At 46.3% G+C, this 14361-nt stretch overlaps 1 protein-coding gene across 2 annotated transcripts in view; it reads right to left on the reverse strand.

Annotated features, from left to right (window-relative positions):
- Positions 1–645: 645 nt before the first annotated feature.
- Positions 646–14361, reverse strand: part of DHRS7B (dehydrogenase/reductase 7B) — a 58762-nt gene continuing 45046 nt past the window's right edge. For both annotated transcript variants that reach the window (XM_004776476.3, XM_004776477.3), the window contains exons 4-7: positions 7909–8125; positions 7222–7314; positions 3731–3883; positions 646–1850 (exon numbers count right to left, since the gene is read on the reverse strand). In XM_004776476.3, the coding sequence (XP_004776533.1) occupies positions 1645–1850; positions 3731–3883; positions 7222–7314; positions 7909–8125 (669 nt within the window). In that variant the 3' untranslated portion in view covers positions 646–1644. The remainder of the gene's footprint in view (positions 1851–3730; positions 3884–7221; positions 7315–7908; positions 8126–14361) is intronic.

Consider the following 14361-nt stretch of genomic DNA (forward strand, 5'->3'; position numbering starts at 1 on the left):
ACTTGGTGCCATGTTCTGATGACGCACCATGTGGCTGCTCAGCACGTGTCCTTTAGAGGACAGCAGGTCACATCGGTCTCCAGTTGCTGCCCATTTTGTTTAACAAGAAAGGACAGCACCTGGATCCGGGCCCCAGTGAAAGTGCTCATCAACTGTGTCCAAGGACAGATGTTCTCTCGTCCCCATTTAGAGGCCCAGTTGCCTCTTGTCGCTGCCCCTTCCTGAGGACCCGCTATGCACTTGACAGTTTTAGTCAGTTTCAGAGTAGGCTTCAGAGTAGCCACTACGGCTGTCATGGGCCGGCTCTTCCCTGGCGCTCACTCCCATGATGTGCAAACAGGCTGAACAGTGAGGTCCTTCTCCTCTATGTTACGAGGGAGGTAGATGGTGTATGTAGTAAATGAAGAGCCAACCCGTATGTCCTTATCCACATTCCAACCATGGGTCCCTGGAATGTTCAGGCTGTGCTGGGAACTGGGGACGACCACCAGATCTAACGCTGCACTCCTTGTCCTCCTGTTCCCAGGAATCTGAAGAGCCTCAGACACTAACCATAGGCTGGCTTTGGCCGTTTTAATTTCAGGGACAGCTGTTTAAAATACAAGCGCAACAGGGTCAGAGTTAGGAGATGGCGCAAGATGCCACTAGGACATGCTAGGACATTTTTATTCCAAGTTGGGGAAACCATACAGAACAGCCACCATTTCCATTTTCAGCCTCAATAATAGGTAAAGCTTCATCCTAAACATCAGCTATGAAGTGGATTTACTCAACCTCAACCACGTATTTTTAAATAAATCAGGTGGAAGTAGGCACCCCTCAGGCACAGCTAACTAAAGCGCCGCTCTTTCCGGGGCCGGCTGCAGCCTTAGAAACCCCCAGCCAGCCGGGCTTCGGAGTCTGACTCCCTAGAGCATCTGTGGGACCATGCGGGGGTTTCCTCTCCCTTTTGGCTGCTGTGTCCTTAGTAAACTCATCTGATGGGAGTGGGGCCTGGTCTACACGGCTTCCGGGGAGAGTTCACAGGGAAACTGGGGAATGGCTTTTAGGTACTAAAGTCAGCATCACTTGGGCTACATGGAAAGACAGAACAAACAGAAGCCCGTTTGTTGCGCTGGACGATGTCCTGTAGGACCCTGGAAATGGAAACAGACAACGGCGTCTTCAAACCACAGCCTGCTCCCTTGAGTACTGCGGGGGACTCTGCCAAAACCATCAGTTTGTGATCCAGATCAGTCAAATGAGAGAAGCGGGTCAGGTGATGTCAAGATGTTTTCCGTCTTCAAGGCTGAAACACTCTTGAGGAGCTGGCTCAGGCTGGAATTCAAAGGAGGTACAGTGCTTTTGGCCCTTGAGGACTACAGCCCTTAACCGTTCATTTATTTCAGAGTCTTAGCCCAAAGCCAGCTCCACACTTATTCCTTCAGATGCACCCCTCAGCCCTGAGCAGGTGGCTGTCCTTCTGGGTTCTCATTCTATTGGCAGGGGCTAGCCAGGGAGCTTCGGGAGAAGTGTGTGCTCCCTCTTTCCCACCCGTACGACGAGTACCCAGGAAGGTGTCTACAAATGCAGCTGTGCCCAGGCAGGCCGCCGCCCCGGGTAGGTGCTGCTCCCCACCTCTCCCTCCCCAGCTCAGATGCACGACTAGGAGGTCTTGGACTTGCGCTCCTTTCTGGCCCTGGAGGCCATGAGGCTGAAGAAGAGCCCAGGAGCCAGAGTTCGCAGATAAATGGCCAAGGACGGCAATAGGTCGCCCAGGATCACATCTTTCTTCTTCTTCCCCACAGCAGCCAGGACATCTCGGGCCACCTCTGCAGGGCTTCGGCCCTGGGCCGTGCTCTTGTCCATGACTAAAATAAACAAAACAAAACAAAGACATGAACTATAAAGCAGAAGTTCCTCTCCCAAGGACTTGAGTGGACAATGACCAGTGTCAGCTAGGTTTGCTGAATTTCCCACCACGAAGCTCCCCCTGCCATCTGCCAGGAGGCGGGTGGGGCGCCTCCATCCACGACTGTCCTGTACTCACAGAAGTGACGAAGCCGTCTGCAGTTCCATGTGTACGAGCGGGGAGAGGCGGAGTGTGGGAGAGACGTGGAATGAGGTAAACGGGCCTCCTCAGTGCTTAGGAACCGGTGGTCTGTGTCAAAGACCAAAGGCCAGCCGGGATGGGGTCCCAAAGCGTGAGCCTTCACACACACTGATTCCACCTTGGGAATTGTCTATTGGAACCGACAACGAGGGCTAGTGTGGCCCTGAGTAGGTCTTGAGTGGCTTGGCTTGAGGTCTGCCAGGTGGGGGATGGGAGGAGACTATACTACCCCCCCCCCCACAGTGAGAATGAAGTGACTCAGGAACAGATGTCACAGTTCCCCACGTCCTATGTTACCTGGACAAGGACCAGGAAGAAAGCCTTGGTTTGTTTGAGGTGGTAACAGAGAGGTGCAGGGTTTGTGAGGTGTGAGGCTGGTTAACACCAACTAATGTTCCTCCTTTCCTTATAATCTGACAATTTTGCCCACAAAATAGAACCAGCTGGCAGGTGGAGAGGAAAGGCCACCAGCACAGGCCATTTGCAACCATCAATGAGCCGTGTAAACTGCATGAGCTTCCTCCCCAGTATCTGCTCTCCCTGTGTTTCCATTAACACAGAACAGGTTTCTGATTGTTATTTACTTTTAAATGCCACAGAGGGAATTGTTAAAAAAAGATTCTCCCAAGTATAAGTAAGTATGAACCTCTCTGGCTTGGTGCTTCTTTTTTTCTTTCTTTCTTTTTTTTTTAAAGATTTTATTTATTTATTTGACAGAGAGAGAGAGAGATCACAGTAGGCAGACAGAGAGAGGGGGGAAAGCAGGCTCTCTGCTGAGCAGAGATCCCGATGTGGGGCTTGATCCCAGGAGCCTGAGATCATGACCTGAGCCGAAGGCAGAGGCTTAACTCACTGAGCCACCCAGGTGCCCCTGGCTTGGTGCTTCTGTTTGGCTCCTGCTGACTTGCTGAGAGAGCCACTATCCAGTCTGGTTCCAGTCTGGCCGGGGGTGGTACACAACCTGCAGGCCGCTGCTGAACACCAGAGCACAGGCCCAAGAGGGCACCTCCACAGAGGCAGGACACAGCAGGTCACTTCTCAAGAGGTGGGGCCATGCAAGCAAGAGGGAGCAGAGCTGACCCCCGCATCAACAGCACGGGTGGGTCGGTGGGCTGGGGAAGCCTCCGGAGCCCGCGTGCTGAGGCCAGGCTGTCCAGCCCACCGGTGCTGACTGCGTGTCAGCTCACCGTGTCTCCGGCTGAAGCAAGACGGGGACTGAAACCGGCGCACCCAGCCTCACCCCAGAAAGCTGCACTCTTTCCTTTGAGCACCCTGACATCAGTCATTTCTCAAGCACACTGGGCAGGGAATCTTTTGGGTTGAGCAAGCCATACTTTCCATCAAGTTAATCCACTTTAGTTTTACTTTCGTTGACTTTAATTTGGAAGCTTGGGCTTCTAAGACCTTCAAAGGACTCAAAGTCCTGGCCACCAGGCACCCTGTTCCGACAGCTGCAACGGTGAGCTCAGGCTGCAGACGGCCCATGCTAGTGACCACTGAGCAGCGGTATGCATAACCAATACCCACACAGCAAGGTCTGGGGTTTTAAAAATTACATCCCAAATGGAAAAAAAGCAGCACATCTCACTGTGGCCAACCAACAGCTTTTCATGGAAGAAAATGAAAGTAGGGCCTCACCTCCATATGTGGACCCATCAGCAGTGACAGCATTGAGAGACAGGTTGGTGTGGATGTAGCCAGGGCTGATGACTGTCACCTCGATCTCATACTGCTCCATCTCGGCACGAAGACAGTCAAAGAAGGCCTGGGTTGCGTGTTTGGAAGCCGCATCTGCAAAGGTTCATGGCCAGACACACAGGTGAGGGAGAGGGCGTGGAACAGGCCCACAGACTCATTCCCATTCATTCTCTTTTCCTTAAAAACTGATATTACAATTTTAGATTATAGTATTATAGCAGTGTACATTTCCTGAGTTAGGGAAGCACATTGTATTCTTGTTCTCAGGAAATACCCTGAACTGTGTAGAGTAAAGGAATGTCATGTCTCCAGCCTTCTTTCAAGAGGTCTAGGGAAAAAAATTGGAAATTTTATATACACATGTATGTGCATACACACACAACACACACAAACTAGGACAAAGCGAATATGGTCAAATGTTAACAACTAGGGAATCCGTGTGAAGGGAACACAGGAGTTCTTTGTACTGTTCCTGACACTTTTCTTAAATCTGAAATCCTTTTTTTTTTTTTTTAAGATGTATTTATTTATTTTAAAGAGAGTGCGAGAGGGCAGAAGGCGAGGGAGAGAATTTCAAGAAGACTCCCCGCTGAGCACGGACTGAGGTCACAACCTGAGCAGAAAACACAAGTCAGACATTCAACCGACTGAGTCACCTAGGTGCCCTGAAATCTGCAATTATTCTAATGTTAAGAGTTAAAAGAATCAAAAAACAAAAAAAAAAACCTTAATGCCTAATAGGTAAAACATTCACACAGGACAGAGGACACGAAGTAAAAAGTGAAGGTCTTCCTTCCGTCCTCCAGTTCCATTCTCCAGAGGTCACCTGTGCTATTGGTGTCGCAGGACTTATCTTCTACATATCCTATATACATATATATGATTTGACACTTAAAGAATTTTTTTGAGCTCACATTGTCTACATTATTCCTGCAAGTAGCTCTCTTCATGCAGTGGTGCAGAGCGATCGGTCTCGGCGCCCCCCACGCAGGCCCGCCACCCTTCCACTGGTCCAGGACCACAGAAGCCACCCCGGCTTGCGTGGGTGGTTTCCAGGTTTTGTCACTGAAGCAGCGCTACCAGGGAGCGTCCCTGCAGGCAAAGGAGTGTGTGTCTGAAATCCATGCCCCACTTTCTTATGTATTTTGTTTGATGAACTTCTGTGGAGTGGCTCTCTGTCAGGAAGAGCTACTGAGCTTGCTCCCTAGGAGCCACGGCTCCAAACATGCTGACAGCACTCTGCGTGGGGACACAGTGACCCGACAATGACATTCCACTGAAAATAAGTTTCCTCCAATTCAGACTTCTAAACATTCTAGTGTTAGGAAAGGGGCAATCCATCAGCCAAGAAAACAGAGAAGAAGCAAGGAAGTGTCCCAGCGAGTCCCATGAGAAATTCCAGAGTTGGAACTCACTGCAGCACCTTCTGGGGGCCAGCAGCTTCGCTCTGGGCCAGGCTGCTGGGGGCTGGAAGTGTAGTTTGTGGGTAGGCAGGTAGAGAGAGCGTCTCCTACCAGCTGTGATCCCAGGGGTGCAGGCCAGGGCCTGAGGACAGACAAGAGTCATCCTGGGGGCCCCCCAAAATAGAAGGCTGCACCCTGATGCCAGGTCTCATGGAGTCTCAGGCGTAGGTCCTCAGGCAGGCTGAGCAACCTACACTGTCACCATGGCCGGCAACAGGGAGCCCTGCCGAACTGCAGGGCAACGGGGCTCAAAGTGCCACCTGGGTCATCTTCTTTGGTCCTCACGACAGCAGTGGGAGGCGGGGTGAGCTGCTCTCCCATTTCACAGATGAGAAGACTGTTGCTCACCAGGATTAACCAACATGCCCAGGTGCACTGCCATACTCAAGTCTGCTTGTTACCAAGTGCCCAGATCAGAGATAAATCAAAGTTAAGGTGGAAGTAATTTCGTACAAAGAGCACTTGTATAGCCTTCACCCTGATTTATCTATTACTAACATTTCACCTCACTTGCTTTATCACTGGTGATTCTGTTTATTCCTGAACCGTTGAGCTGCCTTCAATAGCTGTCCTGTGCGGTCAGAGCTGAAACAGAATGCCGGCAAACAGGGAAATCACCACCACAGGAACAAATATGGCCAGAGTGCTTCCCGATTCATAAAGGACTTTCCGTCTCCAGATGTCTCATTTCACCTTTAACGCTGCTCTGTGGAACGTGTGTGGGGGCCATCAGTCTCTTCGCAAGCAAGGAAACGGGGGTCAGAGGAGTTAAGCTACTCGCCCAAGGACATGCAACTAGAACCATGAGGCAGAGCAGAGGAAGAGGAGGTCTTTGTGACAGTTCCAGATCAGCCACGCCGTGTCATCCAGCTGGATGTCTGCTACCGTCCTTCCAAAGTGCTGACCCAGCTCTGCTCTCTCTTCCCTCGCTGCCAATTCTGCAGCTGCCTTTGGGTGAGGCCGGCGCTTAGAGGCAGTGAAAGCAGAGGAGCTGCCACAGGTCCGTCTAGCAGAGGGCGGAGCAAAGAACAGAGCTACTGGGGCAGTCTGGGAAATCGCCTTTAAAATCTGTCAACACAAGCCCAGGCTCCGTCTGCTTGCTGGCACAATATGATGGCAGGCAGATGGGAGAAATGAGATCTCAAACTTCTGGCGCAGTCACTCGCACACGGAGGTGAGAGTGGGAACTGGAAGTCAATGCGGCAGTTTCATTTTTTTTGGTCCTACTTACTATTTCCACTTTTTGGAGACCCTTCCACGAGTAGCCAGAGGTGGAAATATTTAAGGATATCCTAGGTAGCACATCATTGCTACTGGTCAAGAACTGAAGGAAAAGCAATCTTCCTGTGTCCAGGAAAATGTCTAAATGACTCACGTCACATCTATTCAATGCACTACTACAGACCCACTCGAAAGGATCAAGTGAATTGCATATGTTGATGTGGAAAGTTGTATCAGCGAGTGGAATAAGCAAGGCACGAAAAGTATGTATACTGTAATTCCGCATCTGAGTCTTTGATCACAGGAGAGCAGCTGGGAGACATCTGCTGCAGAGTGATCACGTGGACATGCTATGTGTCCACGGCAAAACCCAGTAATGGGCTAGTGGCCGACACATGCATGGCACGTACATGTGGGTGCACTCCAGCCCTGCACGCACGACCCTCGCAGACTGCCACAGTCTCCCAGTGGCCCTCCGAGGCTGGGACTGCTCCGGCCTCCTTTTACAGATAAAGACTGGGGTACAGAGAAGTGGGCACCTTTGCACAAGGTCACATAGAGCAGGTAAGGAGCAGAGCTGGAACCCAGACATTCCGCTCAGCAGAACACATTGTGATCAAGCCCCCCTCACACTCTGCATTGAGTATTTCTTACATGTCTGAATTCTGCATACTAAATGTGCTATCTTTATAATCATGAGAAGACAATAAGGAAAAACAGTTGGGGGAAGGAGAAGAGAGTACTCACATGCTGATCGGAAAGGAATGCTGATTTTGCCCTGGATGCTGCTGATCGCCACAACATGGCCTTGTCGCCTTTTGATCATGGAGGGCAAGAGTGCTAAAGAAAGACAGCAGAGGTTTTAGCGGAGTACCCTTCTGGTCACTGCAGCTAACGGGGACAAGAGGCGACCTCACTTATCATATGCAGTCAGAGCCAGGGAGGTGAACAGGAAAAGCTTCTCACGGGGAGCGGCACACCGGTGGGAACTCTCAGGCCTCTGGCGCCCAGCAGACAGCCATCGGGAAGGAGCAGCAAGGGGGCAAGGAGGCAGGCAGGCACACACCTAGTCACTAGGAAGGGTCGGCTCGGTCCCCCTCTCTAGGGAGAGCCTCTCCCCGTGAGTGGTATCTGTGACAAGGCACAAAAATGTCCCCAGTCTGCCTGGGCTTCCAAACACCATGAAAAGGAAATGGATGTGATGCTGTACAAATAAGCTGTCCCTGAGGAGAACATCTTGATTTAAGGCTGAAAAGCAGATCAAGCAAATGCAAACGAAAGCCTGGAGAAAACAAACACCCAAGCTGTAATGACAACACCCATTCCGGGGTAAAATAGATGGAGTTAGGCAACATTTAGCTAAAAAGAAATCAAGTAAAGTAAAAAGAGTGCCAACATGCAGTGCTCTTTTCCCTTTGACTTCAGGACTGTTACCCTTCGTTAGAGCAATTGGGCCAAAGTAGTTTGTCTCCATGACTTTCTTATCCACGTCCGTGGTGGTGTCCACGATGGTGCCTCGGTAGCTGATGCCCGCATTGTTGATGAGCACGTCCACGTGGCCGAAGCACTGCAGGATCTCGGCTGTCGCGGTGACAATGGCCCCAGGGTCCGTGAGGTCAAAGGTCACTGTGTAAGGCTTGTGTGTCTGCACCTGGTCAAATGACAGAAACCTAATGCACCTTCAGAGTGACAGGCATGTGAGCCACATGTCCCTGCTTCTCAGAGTGCTGGAAGTGGCCTGGGCATGGCACGGCACGGGCTCTAGTACCTCTTCCTCCAAAGAAATGTGGCCTGGAGGTTCTTGCCTCTGGTACTCACATCTCACCTGGGCAACTTCTCCCCTGAACTGAAAATGCTACTAGAGCCAGGCTCCCCTCAATGCCTTGTGCCAGCACCGTGCTGTATATCATCACGACATTAAACAGTGCCCTTCCTGATGGGAGCCGTCCTTCTCAGACTGTCCTTTTTGTTCATTTGTTCATGAAACATTTTGTTATATATCTCCTATGTGCCAGGGACTGGGGACAGGGAAGAAAGCAAGACAAACACCGTTCCTGTCTTCCAGAAGCATCCTGTCTAGTGAGGAAGACAAATTCTGTAGCTGTGAAGCATATCATGAAGAAGTATAAGATGCCAGAGAAATGAATAACTGAGCCATCTAACTTAGAGGGCTTCCCAGTGGATGTGAGTTTAATAAGAGATTAAAAGGAGGGGTGGGGATGTGAAATCAGAGAAGACGGCAGAGTAGGAAGTGCCAAGAATCTCTTTCCACCTGGACGTTGTACTGGCAGAAACTCTCTGAAAATTCTGGAACTCTGGAGTCTATCTGAATCCCTGCAGCTTCTAAAGCAGTGCCTGGTTGGCAAATTATAAGTAATTTTGGTCAATTCTAGCCATCGCCTTGGTGGTAGGTTTCCATCCTCCATCCCTACATCCCTGTGGTAGGCAGCTGTAGGAAAGACAAGCCACACTTCTTGGGGCAGCAGGAGGGAGCAAAAGTAGGCAATAAAGACCTTGTCTTCTAAAAACCAGGTTTGTGTTCTGGTGGTGGATCACTGAGGTGCGGCATGGAGGCAAGGTGCATTATTTTAATCACCACTGGCTAAAATGGTTTCCAGTAGATTTATAAGAGTTAACACATGTTGTTTTGATATTCAAAAATATAAATAAATCCCCAGAAAACATACCTGAGGAAGCCCAGACAATGGACTTATAAGACAAAGATTTTTTAAACAAATTGTCTTAAAAGATCCTCAAAGTGCTAAAGGAAGACACGGAGAAAGGCAGAAAATTCATGTATAAACAAAATGAGTATCATTAAAGAAATGCCATCAAATAAATTGAAATTATAAAAAAAATTCTGGAGGGGCACCTGGGTGGCTCAGTGGGTTAAGCCTCTGCCTTTAGCTCAGGTCATGATCCCAGGGTCCTCGGATCAAGCCCCACATCAGGCTCTCTGCTCAGCAGGGAGCCTGTTTCTCCCTCTCTGTCTGCCTGCCTCTCTGCCTACTTATGATCTCTTTCTCTCCCTCCCCTTCTCTGTCAAATAAATAAATAAATAAATAAATAAATAAATAAATAAATCTTTAAAAAAAAAAAATTCTGAAGCTCAAAGTACAACTTCTGAAATGGAAAATGCTGCTCTGCGCCCAGCAAAGTTCCATTCTTCATTTAGCTTTACTTCTTAGAAGTGTTCACTTTTCTGACCATCCACCATCTTTTAAACCTCTTTGTATTTTGTTTTTTTCTGGAGTCCAAAGTGCCGACTGACGCCCGTCCTCAGCCCCAAGCATTTGGTTCCCCAAACCACATTTGAGCAAGCAGAAGAGCAAATCAGTGGAACAGAAGAGTGGATGCCTGAAGTTACTGAGTCTGAGAACAAGAAAAAAGAATGAGGCAAAGCAAACAGAGCCTACAGGCACGTGTGGGGACCCCCCATCGAGCGGATCAATAAACACACTGTGGGAATCTGAGAAGGAGAAGAGACAGAGAGAGGGGTGGAAAGAATATCTGAAGAAATAATTGCTGAAAACGTCTCAACTTTATGAAATACATGAATCTACACATCTAAGAAGCTTAACACCAAGTTGGATAAATTTAGATGCCCACATGAAGACATGTTGTAATAAAACTCTCAAAAGATAAGAGAGAGAGAGAGAATCCTGAAAACATCAAGAGAGAACTACTCTAACACAGTGGGGCACCTGGGTGGCTCAGTGGGTTAAAGCCTCTGCCTTGGGCTCAGGTCATGATCCCGGGGTCCTGGGATCGAGCTTCCCACCGGACTCTCTGCTCAGCAGGAGCCTGCTTCCCTTCCTCTCTCTCTCTCTCTCTGCCTACTTGTGATCTCTGTCAAATAAATAAATAAAATCATTTTTTAAAAAATCAACTAAGCACACAAGACAGTAATGCAGGAATTGAGGGTCCAAAAAAGCTATAAAGCATACAGAAAACAAATAGCAAAATGGAAGAAGTTCCTCCTTACTAGTAATTATTTTAAATATAAACAATTTAAACTTTCTTATCAGAACACCACTTGATAGCTAGAATTTTTTTTTTATATTTTATTTATTTATTTGACAGAGAGAGAACACAAGTAGGCAGAGAGGCAGGCAGAGAGAGAGAGAGAGGAGGAAGCAGGCTCCCCCCTGAGCAGACAGCCCGATGCGGGGCTCGATCCCAGGACCCTGAGATCATGACCTGAGCCGAAGGCAGAGGCTTTAACCCACTGAGCCACCCAGGCACCCCAATAGCTAGAATTTTTTTTTTTAAAAATCCAACTATATGCTGTCTTTAAGAGACGCACTTTAGATCCAAAGATACAATTGGGTTGAAAGTGAAAGGATGACAAAAGGTTATTCCATGTAAATAATAACCAAAAGAGAGCTGGAGTGGCTGGATTAGTATCATACAAAATAGGCTTTAAATCAGAAAAGGTTATGAGAGACAAAAAAGGACATTACATGCAGGCATACCTCGGAGACATTGCAGGTTTGGTTTCACACCACCACAGTATAGCAAATATCTCATTTAAGCCAGCCAAACTAATTTTTGGTTTCCCAGTAAAGAAGTTCTGTTTATACTACATTGTAGTCTATTAGCATGTAATAGCATTATGGTTAACAAAACAACATACATATCTTAATTTAAAAATATTAAAAAATAAAAATAAAAATATTGCTAAAAAAGTGTGAACCATCCTCTGAACTTTCAGTGAGTTGTAGTCACTGATCACAGATTACCATAACAAGTTGATAATGGAAAAGTTTGAAATATTGTGAGAATGACCAAAATGTGACACAGAGACAGGACATAGAGATGTGAAGTGGGCAAATGCTGTTAGAAAAATGGCACTGATAGACTAGATCAATACACGCTTGTCACAAAACCTTCAATATGTAAAATACACCCCGTCAGCAAAGCACAATAAAGGGAAGCACAATAAAATAAGGTAAGCCCGTGATAATAGAAAGGCATTCATTAGAGAAAAAAAAAGATAATAGTTATAAATATTTATTACCTAATAATAGACCCTCAAATATATGAAGCAAAAATCAACAGAACTGAAGGGAGAAACAAACAGTTCTATAATAATATTGTGGTATTTCAATACTCCATTTTAAAGAGACAGAACAAGCAATCAGAAGATCAATTACGAAATAGATGACCCGAATACTATAAATCAATAGGACTGAACAGATATATAGAACATCCCACCCAACAACAGCACCACACCCATTCTTCTCAACCACATACGGAACATTCTCCAGGACAGACCACATGTTAGGCCACAAAACAAATGTTAACAAATTGAAAAAGATAACATTTAAAGTGCCTTCTTCAACCACAGTGTGATAAAGCTAGAAATCAGTAACAGAAGGTAAACTGAAAAATCAGTGGAAATTAAACAACACACTCTTAAAGAAGCACTGACTCATAAAAGAAATGACAAGGGAAATTATAAACTATTTAGACACAAATGAAAATGAATACATAAAACACCCAAACTTATGGGATGCAGTGAAAGCAGTGGTAAGAGGGAAATTTGTACCTATAAGTGCCTATATTAAAAAAAAAAAAAGTTCTCAAATCAATAATACAACTTTACACCTTAGGGAACTAGAACAGAGTAAACTAACCCAAAAGCTAGCAGAGGAAGGAAATAAAGATTAGAGAGGAGATAAAATAGAGAGTAGAAATAAAGAAAATCATGAAATCAGAAGTTGGTTCATTGAAAAGATCAGCAAAATTGAGAAACCATGAGCTAGACAAAGAAAGAAAGGATGGAGTAGGTCCCTACCTAGGTAAAAGGTTATAGGGGCGCCTGGGTGGCTCAGTAATTAAGGGTCTGCCATAGGCTCAGGTCATGATCTCAGGCGCCTGGGATCACCACCACCCCACCACACCCCCATCACAATGGGCTCCCTGCTCAGTGGGAAGCCTGCTTCTCTCTCTCCCACTCCCCCTGCTTGTGTTCCCTCTCTTGTTGTGTCTCTCTCTGTCAAAAAAAATAAATAAATAAAAATAAAATATTTTAAAAAATAGTTTAAAAAGGTTATAATACAACTGACAACTGTATGCCCATAAATGAGATAACCTAGAAGAACTGAACAGATTCCTCGAAATACACAAATTCCCTGACTCAAGAAGAAATTGAAAAATCTCAGCAGACACAGAGGAGGTAGAAAGACTGAAGCGATATCCTAAAACCTCCCGACAGAGAAATGTCAGGAACCAGATGGCTTCACTGGTGAATTTCACCAAACTTTGAAAAGGAATTAACATCAACACTTGTCATCCTCTTCCAAAAAACTGAAGAATGACAGAACACTTCTTAATTCAATTCTGTGAAGCCAGCATTACTCTGATACCAAGTCCAGATAAAGACAGCACAAGAAAATTACAGACCAGTATCCTTCATGAATACAGATGCTAAAATCCTCCACACAATACCAGCAACTCAAATCCAACAGTGTACTGCAAAGATGCTCACCATGAACAAGTGAGATTTATCCTAAGAATGCCGGCTCGTCCAATATAACAAAATCAACCAATATATCACGTTGACAGAACAAAGGAAAAAACTACATCATCATCATCTCAACTGATGCAAAAAAGAGATTTGAGAAATTCCAACACCCTTTAATGATAAAACCCCAGCAAACCAGGAATGGAGGGGAAAGTCCTCAACATGGTAAAGGAAATTTATGAAAAACCTACACCTAATGTATGTTCAATGGTATGAGACAGGAAGTGTTCCCCTATGACCAAGAACCAGACAAGGATGCCTGCTCTCACTGTAGCTATTCAACACAGTACTAGGTTCTAAGCAGAGCACTTATACAAGAACAAGAAATAAAAGGCACCCACATTGGATAGGAAAATGTACAACTGCTCACAGATGACACGATCCTATACATAGGAGGTCCCGAAGAATCCAGAGAATGCTATTAGAGCTAACGTAAGCTCAGCAGAGTTGCAAGGTACCAGATCAACATACACACACCAGCTATATGTCCATACACCAGCAATGAGTAATCTGAAAAGGAAATTATGAAAGCAATCCATTTATAATGGCAACTAAAAGAATTAAATATATAGGAATAAATCAAACTGAAGAGGTCAACGATTTGTATGCTAAACACTACAAAACACTGCTGATACAAGTGAAAGAAAACCTAAATACATGGGAAGACGTCTCATGTTCATGGACTGGAAAACTTGACACTGTTAAGTAGTCAATACTACCCAAAGTGATCCAAGAGTCAATGCTATCCCTATCAAAATAAGTGCATGTTTTGGAGGAAATTGGAAAGAAAAAAATCCTAAAATCCACATGGAATCTCAAAGGTCTGTTTACAACCAAAACAACATTGGAAAAAAAAAAGGAACATAGCTGGAAGAGCCACACTTTCTGATTTCAAATCTTACTGCAAAGCTACAGCAAACAGTGCGGGACTGGCATAAAGACAGACACAGACCAATGAAACAGGAAGGGCAGCTCCAAAATAAACCCTCATGTATGTGACCAAATGACTGTGACAGGGGTGCCAAGACCATTCAAGGAGGAAAGAACAATCTTTTCAACAACTGGGACTAGGAAACCTGGATATATACATGCAAAAAGCATGCAAGTGAAACCTCACCTAACACCATATACAAAAATTAAATCAAATGGATCAGAGACCTAAATGTTGGGAGTTAAAATTACAGAATAAAACACGGGGGAAGGGGTGCCTGGGTGGCTCAGTGGGTTAAGCCTCTGCCTTTGGCTCAGGTCATGATCTCAGGGTCCTGAGATCGAGCCCTGCTCGGCCCGGAGCCTGCTTCCCTGCCGTCCTCTGCCTGTCTCTCTGCCTACTTGTGATCTCTCTCGGTCAAATAAAT

Source organism: Mustela putorius, unplaced genomic scaffold (genome assembly GCF_011764305.1).
Source record: "Mustela putorius furo isolate JIRA1106 unplaced genomic scaffold, ASM1176430v1.1 tig00000731_pilon_pilon_pilon, whole genome shotgun sequence".
Classification (NCBI taxonomy): Eukaryota; Metazoa; Chordata; class Mammalia; order Carnivora; family Mustelidae; genus Mustela; species Mustela putorius.